This window comes from Adiantum capillus-veneris, chromosome 30 (genome assembly GCF_014529385.1).
Source record: "Adiantum capillus-veneris isolate H3 chromosome 30, ASM1452938v2, whole genome shotgun sequence".
Classification (NCBI taxonomy): domain Eukaryota; kingdom Viridiplantae; phylum Streptophyta; class Polypodiopsida; order Polypodiales; family Pteridaceae; genus Adiantum; species Adiantum capillus-veneris.
The window spans coordinates 38216872-38231226 of record NC_140960.1 but is presented as its reverse complement, the minus strand read 5'-3'; the positions used below and the strand labels follow the sequence as shown (position 1 = coordinate 38231226).

Below are 14355 nucleotides of genomic sequence, written 5' to 3'. Positions count from 1 at the left end.
GAGGTCTTCAATGAAGCTAACCCTAAGGTCTTATGCTCCATTGGTTAGCCTTGCTCTTTGATAGACCATCTCTCATTTGGGCCGCTTAACCATTGGCCCCGTGTTGAGATAGATCTATAAGCACATGTCTATATCTTAACCCTTGTTCCCGTGTATTCTCCCACATTAAGTGATCAGTTTAATATGAGAAAATCATTTGGGTTGGATAGATATTAATTTTTATGACATTACCTCTCTCTTGAAATCATAGTCATCCTCGACTATGAGGTAGAGATGGTAAAGTCTCACCCATTAGTCCATTGGTCTTAGCGGGTAGAGGATCCATTTTTACCCTAGACATCATTCCAGAGCGGATGACTAATCCACTTGGTGCTTGAGAGACATTGTCTGCCACAAGCATGTCTGCTCTTTTTAGTCCATATCATACTTCCAAAGTAGAGTGACAAGGTCTACTTGGTGTTTGGGAGATGTAGTCACCACAAACATGATCCTAAGTATGCATACTTTAAAATTTGTGCACAAAACATAAAAAGAGAGTCCTATAAGACAAAAACATTGATCATTTAAAATGCATTTCTTTTACATTTGCTTACTCTTTTGTGTCATTGTAAGAATCATTAACAAGGTTCATATTACCCTTAAGCCATGTTCTTTGCATGCATTTAGCATCTTTGATCAAAGGATAATTAAATAAGATACTGTCAGTAATCTTACCATTTCTTAATACCTTGTCTTCTTGTTGAAGGATGAACTTGGGTTGGAGCTCCTCTGCTTCATCCTCAATCTGTGGCGGGTCTTCATTTGTGTGTAATTTGCCTTAGATGAGCCTTGGGAAAGTTTAGTAAGACCCAACTCTTTTTTTTTTTATTTTTTTTTTTTTAAGGATAAGGCTCTTTTGTGCATAACGGCAGGAGCCTCTTTTGCCTAGCTAATAAATGGATATAGCCTGTTTTATCTTGTAAAAAGATTCGTTTTGATCTCGGCTATACTCCTTTGCAATGAAGATCTTCCCAGGTATCTTAAGCTACAAGGGACTTTTGGATTTTTCGTCTTTAGTCTCGAAAGGTAGTTTCTCCTTAGAAGTATGTTCACGTTATTAGAGACATACTGTTGTTAAGATAAGTACTTCTCTCATTTTGAGCATTGATCTACTTCGAATCACAGGCTTTTAGTAGATCAAGGATCATTAGTTTTGTAACTTTGCTTTTGGCCATCCGTTGGAATAGTAGGCCGACATAAGAGGATTACTCTAATTCTGATAGAGACTAAAATTAGTGGTCATAGTAGGATTTCTATTCGATACAATTGGATGTTGGCAAGCCATGGTCCTTTTTTCATACTTCATCTTTTGGTATACCATACATTTTGAAACATTCTCTTGTATGTTATTGTTTCTTGGTAAGCCAATACAAGTATGCTTTTACTACTAGCAGAGTAAATTCGAATTTCTCTTTGCCCCGCATATGGAAGGAGCATGGGAAGTAAGGAAGATATAGCCTATTGAGGTATGGAAGATAACCATCCTTTTACGTGAGTGGTTCTTTTTCTTCCATTTGTAAGGCTATTATCATATCCCTAAAGCCTGGGTTAGAAGCATATTTAACTATCATAAAACATAGCTCATTGTAAGTTGCTATTGATATCCTATCTACCCTTGGCCATTGGGAAAGTGCATCGGCTACATGATTGTGCTTGCCAGCAATGTGAGCAAAGTAGAATTTAAATTGCAAAAAGAAATTTTCCTACCTCATTTGATTGTCCGAGAGCTTGGTTTGCATCATGAATGGAGTCCGCAAGAAGTACTTCCATGTGTCTAGAGCATTTAAAAGAGCTCATAGGTCCTTTTGTATATGACCAACATTCGCTCGTTGGAGTTGAGTCTTTGAATCTCGTATGCTATGGTATTCCCTTCTTGAAGCAAAGTTTTGCTCAAAGGCAATCATCCAGGCATTACATTGGACCTCAAATAGCTTTGAGAGATCCCATAAGTTGAGAAATAAGTTTCTCTTTAAACTTTTTAGAAATATTTTTCTCTCTTTGCGGTCCATGTATACTTAACGTTCTTTTTTTGTTAATTCATGTATTGGACCTGCTATAAGCATGGATTTTTCTTATGAAGCATCTCTAGTATGCACTCATACCCTTAGAGCTTTGCAACTCATGTATATTCCTTGGATTAGGCCATCTTTTATTACCTCTACTTTTTGTGGATCCATAGAAATACCACCTTTAGAGATAATGTGACCTAATTTTTGAATCTCTCTCGAAACTTACCAGTCCATGTTATTGCCTTTTCGAACTCCTCTTGTGGATCTTGTAAAGCTCAATAAGGAGGCTTATTAGGCAGTGAGCTTCATGGTAAAAGCTCCATTGTATGGCCATTGTCCCCTCATTGTGGAGATAGCTCACGGGGATATCATCAATAAAAACATTTTGGAATCCATTTAGGAATTTAGACAATTCTAATTTCTCTTGATTCCCGTTTTTTTTTTTAATTTAATAATATTGTTATTGGTTGAAACATTAAATTCATTTACATACTTTCTAACAGAAATCATGTATATGAAAATATAAATTTTCATTAACTTGTGAAAGCATGCATATTTACAAGGAATAGGATACTACCCGACTCATAAACATGTATGTACATATCTCCTAGCATAGGAAAAACAAAAGCCTTTTTCTATAAGCATCCTCTTTTGGAGTTTCCAACATAGAAACTCAAGGTGGCTTGTTGCGTGCATTTCTTTGGGGACAAGCATGATAGACATGCCCTTGTTGTCCACACTTGTAGCATTTGTTATCCTTACGATAACACTCTAGCTCTATTGCAGAGAATTTATTCTTACCTTTATAGACTCCTTTCTCTTAGCTTTGTTATCACTGTTGCTAGAGTTGCCTTTGGAGGAAGTTTGAGCATTATTCCTCCCTCTAGGCTCATTTTGATCCTTCACGTCCATGGATTTAGAGTTTCTCTTAACCCCTTGTTGGGAATCGATTTGAGAGGCGACCATAGTATGGTGTATGACCGCCGATATGGTATTAGGCCTTTGTGACTTAATATACTCGGCCTTCTCTTCAGAAATACCCGCACATAATTGTTGCTCTTGCTCCCCAAAGTCTATCTTTTTGTAGATAGTGGCTTTGAGAAATAAATCCCAAAACTTATCTACATACTTTTGGATAGACTCGTAGGGACAGAGTTTCAAGTTTTGCCATTCTGTGAGGACATTTTCTTGAGCGTTGCTTGCCAGAAACTGTTTTATGATGGAGGCTCTTAAAGCCTTCCATGTCTTTGGAGCTTTTCTTTGGGCTTGTAGGCTATCCCACCATTGTCGAGCGGAACTTTGGTAATGCATAGATACTTGACGCAGTTTAGAGGACTCTGTGAATCCCTCATCACCAAAGGCCACATCAAGTTGTTGGATGAAGGCCAAGACCTTGTCCATAGCACCAAAGGTGCCAGCATAGGCAAGGAAAGTGGTGTTCTTCCCTCCCTCTTTGAACTTCTTTAGCTTCTTGGACCTTCTCAATACCAGATAGAACTTGCGATGGCCTTTCCTCTGGGGCTCTTTGAGAGAAGAGCCGCTACCTTCATTGGAATATGAGGAAGTTGATGAAGATGGAGAAGAGGGTGACCTCTTTCTCTCCTTTTCCTTTATTTGGTACATCTCTTCCCTTTTGTGATAACGAGGAGGAGGACTTTGCAGTGATCTTTCCCCCTTGGGGGAAGTTGAAGATCGTTGAGGCTGCCGTCTTCTTGGAGCCATATCTTTGGAAGTATTGGAAGACTCACTTCCTTCTCCTCCTCTTGGTGAAGGCTCTAAAGTAGAGACTTTGTCTTTCTTCTTGGATGGAGGTAAGCCCGCTAGTAAACATTTAAGTGCTTCGTATGGGTTCTCCTCTTCTCTCACCGTAGAGAGCCCTCTCTTGGAAATCTCATGAAGAGACTTCTCAGGTGCTCTCTCTTTTGGGGGAGTTTGGAGAATCCCATAACTATGAAGTTGTTGGAAAACTTCGCCTTGTAGGAATGGGTTTGCCATAGCTTGTTGCAGCTTAGAAACAAGACATTTGATAAGCATGGGAGCATCATCATTAGCACTTTCATGTGCAAAATCAAAGCTATCAATGTTCATTCTACTCTCTTGATTATTGTCAGCCATGTTAACAAAATTTATGTTTATACTTAGTGTATGCTTTGGCAATACAAAACCTTAGTTGCCACTCCTCTTAGCCTTTGAAAATTGGCTCTTAAGTATCTACACCCACGGCTCAAAGTGGTTAATTATAGAGAGTAGAGGAGTAGGTCTAGCATAGCAGAGTTGCCAAGGGCTAGCTCCTTTCGGACTTCTTATGGCTCAATAATGGTAAAGCCGTAGGCAAGTCTAAAAAGACTCCATTATTAAGTCCAAAGCTCCCGAGGTGTGCACCATCCCCCACATACTGGGCTTAACAAAACCGATATTAGATCCCAGTTCCACTTACCCTATTATAATTAACAACATCAACCATTTATAGGCTACTTAAGGACCCCTCTTCTTAACCAAGAAAAGAGAAACCAAATGCTTTGATACCAATGTAATGGGAAAGGCCTATGAACTTAGAGAATAGCGGAATTAAGAGAATTAGAGTGAGAAATTTTGAGAGCATAGAGGGTGAACTTAATTGGTAGTAGCAACTCTATCATAACACTTAATTAACTAAGCATGAACAATACTTTTACAAGAGAGAGAGTGTAGAGAATATGACAACAGTTGAGGACCGGATTTATGTGGAGCCGGTCCCCCCTCCAAAAGGCATTTGTATTATAGATTCTCTCATTAAGAGAGACTTGGTACAATACAATCTTTGTGTTCCTTGAGACCTCCTTGGCAATATGAAGATGGAAGGTTCACACACCAAGCTTTTGCATAATTTCAACAATCAATCTTAGCTTGGAAACAATCAAGAACTTGTGAACATCATTAATCTTTGTGTTCCCTAAATCATTTGAGTGCATGAAGATGTATACTTTTTATGCATCAACTTGTGCTTAAAGCAATAATTAATCTACCTTGCAATACAATTAATCTACTTGCATTAAGTAATTAATCTATTTGCAATAAACCATTAGCCTTCTTGCAATAAGCATAACATGCACTTGTAGAAAGCATTAACTATCCCAAGCCTCAATCCCAAGACCTCAAACACCTTCGAAGGTGGAGAGAGCTAGCAGGGAATGAGGGTAGGGAAGAGGAAGAAGAAACATTTCATAGGAGAAAGAAGTAGTTCCTCACTTATCATACTCTTGTTGCTAGTATACATAATAGCATAGTAATGAAGAAGGAGGAGATGGCAAGCTTAAGCATTGAAGCATAGCTCTTGGTTGGATTTGCATTCCATAGCCAAGAGAGTTGGTGTAGGCTCTCAACTTCTCAAGGAGCTTGGAGAAGGAGATGGAGCTCTTGCACTTTGCATAGCACACAATGAGAGTGTTTGTGAGTGTGTGTGGGTGAGTATACCCCCTAAGCACCCCCCTAGCTTGCTTGGGTCGACCCCCCCTTGTAGCTCATGCTTGAAGCTCATTGGACCCCTCCAGGCCTAGCCAATCACAAGCAGGAGCCATTAAAAGCAACATGGGTAGCCTTGGGACAAGTGTCCCCCTTTCCCCTTTGAGAGAGAGGACTTGATAAATGCAAAATCAATTAATTAAATATCCTAAATTATCATTGGACCCCTTGGGTGGCCAACCAATAGGCTTCAGGCACACCATGAGGGCAACATGGGGAGGAACTTGACAAGTGTCCTTGCTGCCTCTTCAAGCTGGGGCTTCCCTTGTGTGTGTGTGTGTGTGTGTGTGTGTGTGTGTGTGTTCTCTCTCATCCACCCCCCTTGTAGGCTCGCCCCCCTCCTTGTAGGGATCTTTTTGACTTTGGATGAGCAAGCCCCTTAGTCATCAAGCATGACAAAGCACTTGAACTAGGGGGTGTTCCCACAAGCATCTCAGGCAAGCATCTCAAGGCACCTCAAGCACCTTAATCATGTAGCAAGTCAAGCACCTCAAGCATGTCAAGCACCTCAAGCACGACAAGCACCTTAAGCAGGACAAGCACCTCGAGCTTAGGCCGGGTTCCCACCTCAAGCTCAGCCCTAGCTTGCCTAAGGTCAAAGGACTTTTACACACATTATTGGAGGTCTTCAATGAAGCTAACCCTAAGGTCTTATGCTCCATTGGTTAGCCTTGCTCTTTGATAGACCATCTGTCATTTGGGCCCCTTAACCATTGGCCCCGTGTTGAGATAGATCTATAAGCACATGTCTATATCTTAACCCTTGTTCCCGTGTATTCTCCCACATTAAGTGATCAGTTTAATATGAGAAAATCATTTGGGTTGGATAGATATTAATTTTTATGACATAAGTGTACCAAGAAATAGATGTAAAGGAAGAACTAAGATCAAATAACAACATGAAGAATGAAAATAGAAGAGGAAGCTCTAAACATCTACACAGATAGCTTTCTATGGTGTATCATGTCTGCCACTACCTAGAGATCCAACAAGGAAATATTATGGACATTTGTGCAAGTGAACAGTTAGGGGTAAAGGCAAGACTCTCTCTCTCTCTCTCTCTCTCTCTCTCTCTCTCTCTCTCTCTCTTTGTACCTACCTCTACATGCTAGGTTATTTGGTCTCTTATGCCTTGAATTGTGGTGTCCTTGGGCTGCCCCTCCTTCTCAACGGTTGCATCATGAGTGTGTTGGGCATGCTCCGCCAATCTTCTACATCTTTGTAGATTAGTCGATGAGGGTGAGGTCTAGGGGTGCCTTTATTTGTGGGGCTCAAAATGTTATATTTCATGTCTTAGCCTCCCCACGTGTGGGAATTCTTGTTGCTTAGAGTGTGTTCTAATTCATATGTCTTGTTGGATGGTGGCAAGTATAAACTTCAGTCTTTTTCCTTAGAGAATTCATGGCCACAACCTTTGTATCAAAATGATGTATTCTTATCATTATTATAAATAAATTGATCTGCCATGTATAGCAATTGTTTTATTTTTTTGGTGTTTAGTATTATTTAATTAAACAATTTGTATACCAAAGGGGATTCTCATAATAAATACACACACACCTCCCTATGGAATTACCCCCCGGAACCTCTTCAGCTGCTCAGCTCTTGCAAGCCAAAGGTCTCCAGAGTATGCAGGTGCTTGGGCATAGGTTTCATAGGTTACATGGACAAGTTTTACCATATTTGTAATTGTCAAAGTTTTCAACACTTTTATGTCTCTATGGGATGTGTACGAGCATATTTTTGTCTCTATCGTTTATGCATACTTGATGCATGAGAAATTTTGAGTGCAATTTATCTTTGTAGCGATTTATTTATTGCCTACATCTTTATTGGCACCTATTTGTGGACAGTTCGCGCTACATTCTAGCAATGATACTCCGCCTTATGTATGTTGATTTGTGGATATTGTCATTGTACGTCAATTGTGGAGCCATATTGGCATCTTTTGGCAATTTGTGGTCATTTTTAGCTTGAACATAGTCTATTTTATTGTTGAGTCCTTAGAGGGTCGCAGTGAGTAGCTACTAATCATTGTTGAGCTTAACCATAGTTTATTTTATTGTTGAGTCTTTATAAATTAATTTTAAAAAATTTACAATCATGGATATACTCTCTATTTTACACTCTCATTGTCACTATGCATGTTTGCGTATGATAGAGAAAGGGCTTCAAAATTTACACTATGGCCAAGTGATAGAGTCCATCATCTTTGTTAGCAGCACCTTCATCTCCTCTTGTGCTCGCCCTCTCTATCACGTTCTTCAAGGTGACTGTTCATGACCTGCCTCAAGTTTACCTTACTCCCGTCTAGCCTCCACCCAGATGCTCACAAACTTCACACTCATTCAAAGTCGTCTTATGCCATGTCAGTGCATCTCTAAAAGTTAACTTTCTCCCATAGGTTTCGTGACTTCTCATGCTCTGCTTGTGTTGACGACTTCTGCCAACCCCAAATAAATGCCACCTAATTTAACATAATTCCTCTAGAAATAGCTATCCCTATCATCAAAATTAGCTTACACCCTAGCAAAATTGAGGCAAAATTACAGATTGGCAAAATCTAGCATAGATAGATTGATCTAGAAACAAAAATATGTGTTCCTATAGAATTATTAGATAGAAAATGAGTAGCAACTATTACCATATAGTAATTGTTCAAACCCATGAATTACTATGTAGTAATCACAAAGGAATTGCATACTGCTAGATTCATCTATCGCAAACAGTAAACTCTTAAACAAAAAACGTGTAGGACGCATGATTTTACTAGTTCCATCTAGCATTGTGTAATAAAGCCACACTTTTGCTAGTTGCATATGATATATTTTCTATAGATTTGCTAGTTCAATCTTCAAATGGGATCAAATTCACCAGATGGGAAGAGGTCTGAAACTCCTTTTGATGGTGATCCCCGACATAGTAGTGATCTCTAAAAGAATAGGCACAAATGTTGTTTCCTCCAAGACAGTTGTTGTCCAACGACTCCTGCTGCCAGTAAACCTTTCCATCGACAACAGTCTCGTGGTATCCAAACCTTCCCTCTGCAACATCAGTGTGGGAGACCGGGTCGACGATGTGATCATGCACGTTCTTGTCAATAGCACTGCCTCTGGCAGTTTTGCCAACACCTACAGTTTCAACATTGTGCATGAGGGAAACATCCTCAATAATTATGGGCTACGCAGTCATTTCGCCCTGCATGATCTTTCCACGTACATCCTTGTAGGTCACAGGCCACTGAGGTTGCTCCTGGTCCATTGTGGGGTTTATGATGATGCTTTTTCTGTGATCAAGTCAAGATTGTTGTAACAATTCTGGTTTGAGATTGAGAGGTTGAGTTGAGCTTTCATGGCTTCTACAACAAACGAAAATATAGGAAGAGGAGTGCTTCTCCTTTCTTGACATGTATTGTTCCCAATTGTCTTTACTTTCCACCCTATCTCCCTCCATTTTCGATGCATTCCAAGAGGCCTCACACACACAAGAAGTTTTAGAAATTTTCTCATGTAGAAAAACGGATTCTTTTCCGGTGATTTTCATACAATGAATAACATCATGAGCTTCTGTTCGAGAGGCACCGCATACCTAGCTAGGTACGATTGGGGGCAGGGGACCGCCGTTCCCCCCACCTGCCCCCAATCGTACCTAGCTAGGTATGCGGTGCCTCCCTTACAGAAGCTCATGATGTTGAGGTAAGTCACAATGTGGGAATTATTGTGAGAATTTGTCCAAAACTTCTTGTGACAAAGACACACGCATGCACGATTTGAACCACTGGACTGTTATACTTGAAATGAGAGGGATGCTAAACTTGCCACAACTTCTGAATGTTGTTCCCTTCTGATCAGACAAGGCGCTCCCGAAGAGGCTGCACCCCTTCTTAGCTTTGTTGTCTTCTTGCAGTGTTGATCACTTGTTGAGTGCTTAACGTGCTTGAAGTGCTGGTGTTGGTGCTATGTCGTAGCAGTCCATGAAGAGTCTGAGAGGGTCTTATTATAAGGTTGTGCAGCCTTGATATAGGCTACCGACTAATTATGCCCGTGTCAGACCCATCCGGATGGACACGCTTCAGAATGAGCTGGTCCAATCATGAGTTGCACCTCCCTTCACGCTGTCACACGCAGTCAACAGACACAATTCCAAGGCAGTAGCCTCGACTTTTTCCGACTTTTTCTCGGGCAGGAAGGACAACACCCACCAGCTCAGTTGTGACCGTCATGCCCATGATCACAACCAACCTAACAAATTGGAGGCACCAAGCGGTTTGTGTGCATGGAGACCTCGTGCTGACTGTGCCCCCCAGCTAAACCCACTCCCCCTGGTGCGACTCGTTCTAATCTCGGCATGACTTGATCATTATACCCCTGGATGCACTTGCCCAGCTATTGAAAACAAGCTTGTAAAACCGCTCAACTAGTGAATATTGCAATGATCTGCTGACCATTCTATAGGACAAGCAGACGGGATAATTATATGCTTGGGAATAAATCCCCGACAACTGGGGTGTAGATTGTGCAATGACGATGCTTGTGACAGTAATTGTCATTACGAGTGTGTGACTGTACATGTCGGCTCTCCGTCGTTTAGTATATATAATGACAAAATGATTCCCGACAATTGAACTGTAGACTATGCAACATTTGTTGATGCTCATGACAATCGTATATACATGTTCCAACCATCATATGGTCTACACGATGAGTAGATAAAGGGTGAAAATTGCACACCCATAGGAAAAGCACCAATCTACAGATTAAGTGATGTTTTAACATTTTAGACAGTGCCAATGAGAACGGCAAGCCCGACCTATTTGTTCGGGAAAAGTCATGCTCTTTAACTATACTTCTCTTCATGGAAATAACCATAAACTTAATAGACAGTTATTTACAGCTTTGCTTTACATATATAGCCATTACTTACACTATCTATCTTCCACTTCATTGCTTACAACAGACCACCAAATATGCACATATATTTAACACTATACATGATGTCTATAAAACTACAAGTACTCCCAGCTACTTAGTTATCACCACTTATATGCAACACTGCTTTGCCCTTGTTTTCACCTTTGAGCAGTGCAGCTAACGCTTTCGGAAACTCCTCGACACCTTGACCCAAAACATCCGTCTCATACTTTATCTTCCCTTCCAGAACATATTCACTTACTTCCTCAAGGAAAGTATCCCATGTTTCCTGATATTCGAATTCGAGGAACCCCTCCATTCTCAAGCTTTTCCCAACCACATTCATCAAATTCCGGACACCGCCCCTCTCGTGAGGTTTCTAAAAAGCACAAAACTGATTTGTCAAAATGAAAATACTGTGAAGGAAGGAAATATGGAAAGCATAAATTGATTGTCAAAATGATATACTGTGAAGAATGAAATAACTTCGACTGATTGTACCTTATTATACTGAGAAACCATCCCGCATGCGACAATCCGTCCCTTGGTTCGGATGGTCTCTAATGCTGCCTCAAGCATTCGCCCTCCTACATTCTCATAATACACATCAAACCCATGTGGGAGGTACCTAAAAAAAGTAAACCACATGGTAGAAAAGGAATATTTCAAGCCAAAGAAACCTGCAAAATTGCTTTCAATGACTTCAGTTGCACAAAGAAAAGGTATATGGGTATCTCCAAGCGGCACAACAATTAATGGGATATCCATGGACTCTGTATTGTTCCATCAAGGTACATACTGACGCATGGTTAACGAACCAATCAAGAAGCTGTAGAGGTAGCTCTGGCAAGATCAGGCTTGTGCCTTGAAGTTGCCAGAGTTAATTGCCCATGTTTTGAGAGAAAACAGAATAATTTTCTAGTTCCATTTCAATGGGAAATTATGTATGCTGCATTTGGCAAGGATGAGTTGCACTCATCCTTCAATCCAAAATGACCACAAAACAAGAAACAACGCGCAACTTTTACCTTCGCAAAGCCGCCACCCAATCCCTTTCGTCTCTGTAATTGAAAGCCTCATCGTAATTGTACACCTCCTTGAGTCTTTTAACCTGGAAAAGATTGGCAGCCTTATTGTGAGGAACATACGGCCTGGGCAACTCTTTGCAATACCTTCAAAAACGCAAATACAGGGCGTGTCTTCATGTAGGCCGCCCATGGTTTGGATGCTATGCAAACAAAATATAGGACCAGCTTCAGCACTACAGACAGCTATCCTTCACATTAAGCATTGTGTTTTTTCATGAAAGTTTGCATGTTATGAAACTGAATGAACTAAAATACATACTTTCTCATCAGAGCCTGCACTACCCACAACACGGCATCCCTTTATTTTTCCCAGCTGGCCAGTAACAAGCCCAACAGCACCGGAAGCAGCAGATAAATACATCTCCTCTCCACTCTGAAGCTTGCCGATAATGTTGAGCCCCACCCATGCTGTGTGCCCAGGCATGCCTTGCAAAAATTCACAATTCAGTATTGCAGTTGTATACAAGAACAAAAAGATTGAAGAGTAGAAGGGAGATTTTGGTAAACAAAACGAAGCAAACAGACATGCAATGGCTGTCGTATATGCGACCATGCATAAGGTATAAGCACATTCAAAGGGATGTGCAAGTGTCATGTGTAATTGCGGTGTCATGCACGTTGGTGTTCACCTTGATTAAATCAAAACAGAATGTAAACAGGAGCTTTCATACCTAGCTAGTACTCCAAGGTAATGAGCAAGAGGTATATCACCCTTGGGTTGAATCTTTTTTATGAAGGCATTTGGGTGTAGGCGCACAAGGACATAGTTGGTAACAGGGGTTAGGGCCAGCACATAATCCCCTTCCTTGAATTCCGGAATGCTGGACGACATTACTTTGGATATACTCAGAGCCTCAACAGGCTGCAGCACAAGGAAAAAGAGAGAACATCAGGAATTTTTTCAGTAATTTTTCCATGGGGCATCATTAGATCAAAACCAAATGACGATACAGCAATCCCCATCTACAGCATTTGAACAAAGACAGTTGTGTTTCAACAGAGCAAAGCACTATCACTGGGTTACGCAAAACAAAATGAAACAGAAAGAGGTGTGCTTATAGGTTTACATGAACAGAATTCTCATGTTAAACTTGGATGCGAGGCACATACATCATGGATATACCTGCACATATAGCTAGGGATAAAACCCACAAATGTACTGCGCCATCACACGACCCCAAAAAATCCCACCTCTATCTACTTTCCGTTACCCCTCGGAGAGGATACGCCTGCGCATATGGCCGCAGATATAACCACAGTAATACTGCACCATCCCACCACCCCAAAATAGCCCGCCACACCTCTCTACTTTCCCTTACCTCTCTCTTCCATATCCTCCCTGTCAGCCGTAAACCTCCTCGGTAAAGCATTCAAACTCTCATAGTGAGAAAGCTTTGCTACTTACTGGTGACAATCCTTATGGCATAAGATCGTTAATACTGCTACTGAGTACTAATTACACTCTTAATTTGACGCTGGTATCGACATGCATAGTATAATTAGTGAAAAAAAAGTGTGATTCAATGTACTAACAACTTTAGCTCAGCCATTATGTTCCTAATCACATGTCATTAAAAAGCTAATCACACAATTCATAACAATAGGCAACCATCTACTAATGCAATTAGTGAGAACTATCTAGTTTTAATGCAAGCTCACAACTAGTTTAATTCACAGTACCTTGATCTTAAAAACATGTCAAGCTTAATGTTTCTTGTTACCTTCCCAATCTGGAATGGGAGTATGCCGCTGAGACAATTGTCTTCAGTCATGATCTCACGAAGATAAGGGTCGATGGAAATCAAGAGAACTTTGAGTGCCACCGCATTCTCATCCTGAAGGGGGCGCGTGTACGTGAACTCGTACTCGAACACCTTGAAATTGCTGTCATCAGGCATTCCGTCCGGCCTTGACGCGAGCACCAACTGATCCTTTCTCAAAGTATCTATAACCTCGACCGCTCCTCCTCCTCCTCCTCCAGTCGCCATATCGGTTGCTTCTTTGTCGGCCATCTCTTGGTCGTGGGTGCGATAGGCAACCCCGAAATCCGCAGAGCAGCTCTCTCTCTCTCTCTCTCTCTCTCTCTCGGTGACTCTGACCAGCAGTAGACCTCTCTCTCTCTCTCTCTCTCTCTCTCTCTCTCAAGGGCTGTGCAGGAAGTTTCGAGCGGCTAAAAGGATGCAGAGAATGCGCTAGACGTAGCTTGCGTTGCATGGAATGCTTGGAAATCTTCCACGGTTCCAGAAATCATTGTCCGCCTTAATACGCTGCTATTCACGCGCTACACAAATATCTTTTGCTATTCTCACTCAAAATAGGCTGTGTTTGGACGAGGCCGGAGCAAGAAAAGCTTGGTGCAAGTCCCGTGGGCCATAGGTGGAGGCAGCCCAACTCTTAAGGTGAGTCTTCCCGATAGGATGAGGTAATTTTAGAGTTGTAGATAACTCTCTATTAAAAAGAAAAAGGTTGTTGTAAGGCTTTCGTCACCTCGTCTAGATAACACTCGAGAAGGAAGAGCGAAAAGAGAGAAAGGTTGAGAGAGTCCAGCAGCTCTTCCAAGGGGAAAGAGAGGGGGCAAGAAAAATAGCCAGTGTGGAGAAAGACAACCTCAATTGCAGCGAACCAGCTCTTGCCATGCAGCCTTGATGTCCCTATGCACAAAACTTCTACCGCGTCGTTTGAACCAGGCCATAGTGAACTAGATTTGCATGGGAGAAATTCAGACAAGGACAACGGCTCAATTTCGAAGTTCGCAATTAAACTTCACTTTTCAAAAGATTCCATCCGATCTTAACTTCAACACCATGG

At 41.2% G+C, this 14355-nt stretch overlaps 1 protein-coding gene across 4 annotated transcripts; it reads right to left on the bottom strand.

Moving 5' to 3' along the window:
* Positions 1–10390: 10390 nt before the first annotated feature.
* On the bottom strand, positions 10391–13774 carry LOC147417826 (2-alkenal reductase (NADP(+)-dependent)-like). Of its 4 annotated transcripts, none has more exons than XM_086506902.1 (5): positions 12219–12337; positions 11807–11973; positions 11488–11570; positions 10961–11087; positions 10391–10838 (listed from the first exon to the last, which is right to left on the bottom strand). In XM_086506902.1, the coding sequence occupies exons 2-5, from the start codon at positions 11969–11971 to the stop codon at positions 10575–10577; spliced, it is 639 nt and encodes a 212-aa protein (XP_086363028.1). In that variant the 5' UTR covers positions 11972–11973; positions 12219–12337; the 3' UTR covers positions 10391–10574. The 4 variants fall into 4 exon arrangements, 2 of the variants coding, with proteins under 2 accessions (XP_086363028.1, XP_086363029.1); XR_015187284.1 differs by lacking the exon at positions 10391–10838 and adding an exon at positions 13269–13774 and having other exon boundaries at positions 11032–11087; positions 11488–11687; positions 12219–12409; XR_015187283.1 differs by lacking the exon at positions 10391–10838 and adding an exon at positions 13269–13774 and having other exon boundaries at positions 11033–11087; positions 12219–12409.
* Positions 13775–14355: the final 581 nt, after the last annotated feature.

Excerpts from the sequence above, each read along its gene's own strand:
- LOC147417826 (XM_086506902.1), bottom strand. The coding sequence starts at position 11,971 with ATGCCTGGGCACACAGCATGGGTGGGGCTCAACATTATCGGCAAGCTT. Across the intron at positions 11,088-11,487 it reads TGGGTGGCGGCTTTGCGAAG|GTACCTCCCACATGGGTTTG; the intron begins GTAAAAGTTGCG and ends TACTTTTTTTAG. Across the intron at positions 10,839-10,960 it reads TGGTTTCTCAGTATAATAAG|AAACCTCACGAGAGGGGCGG; the intron begins GTACAATCAGTC and ends TGTGCTTTTTAG.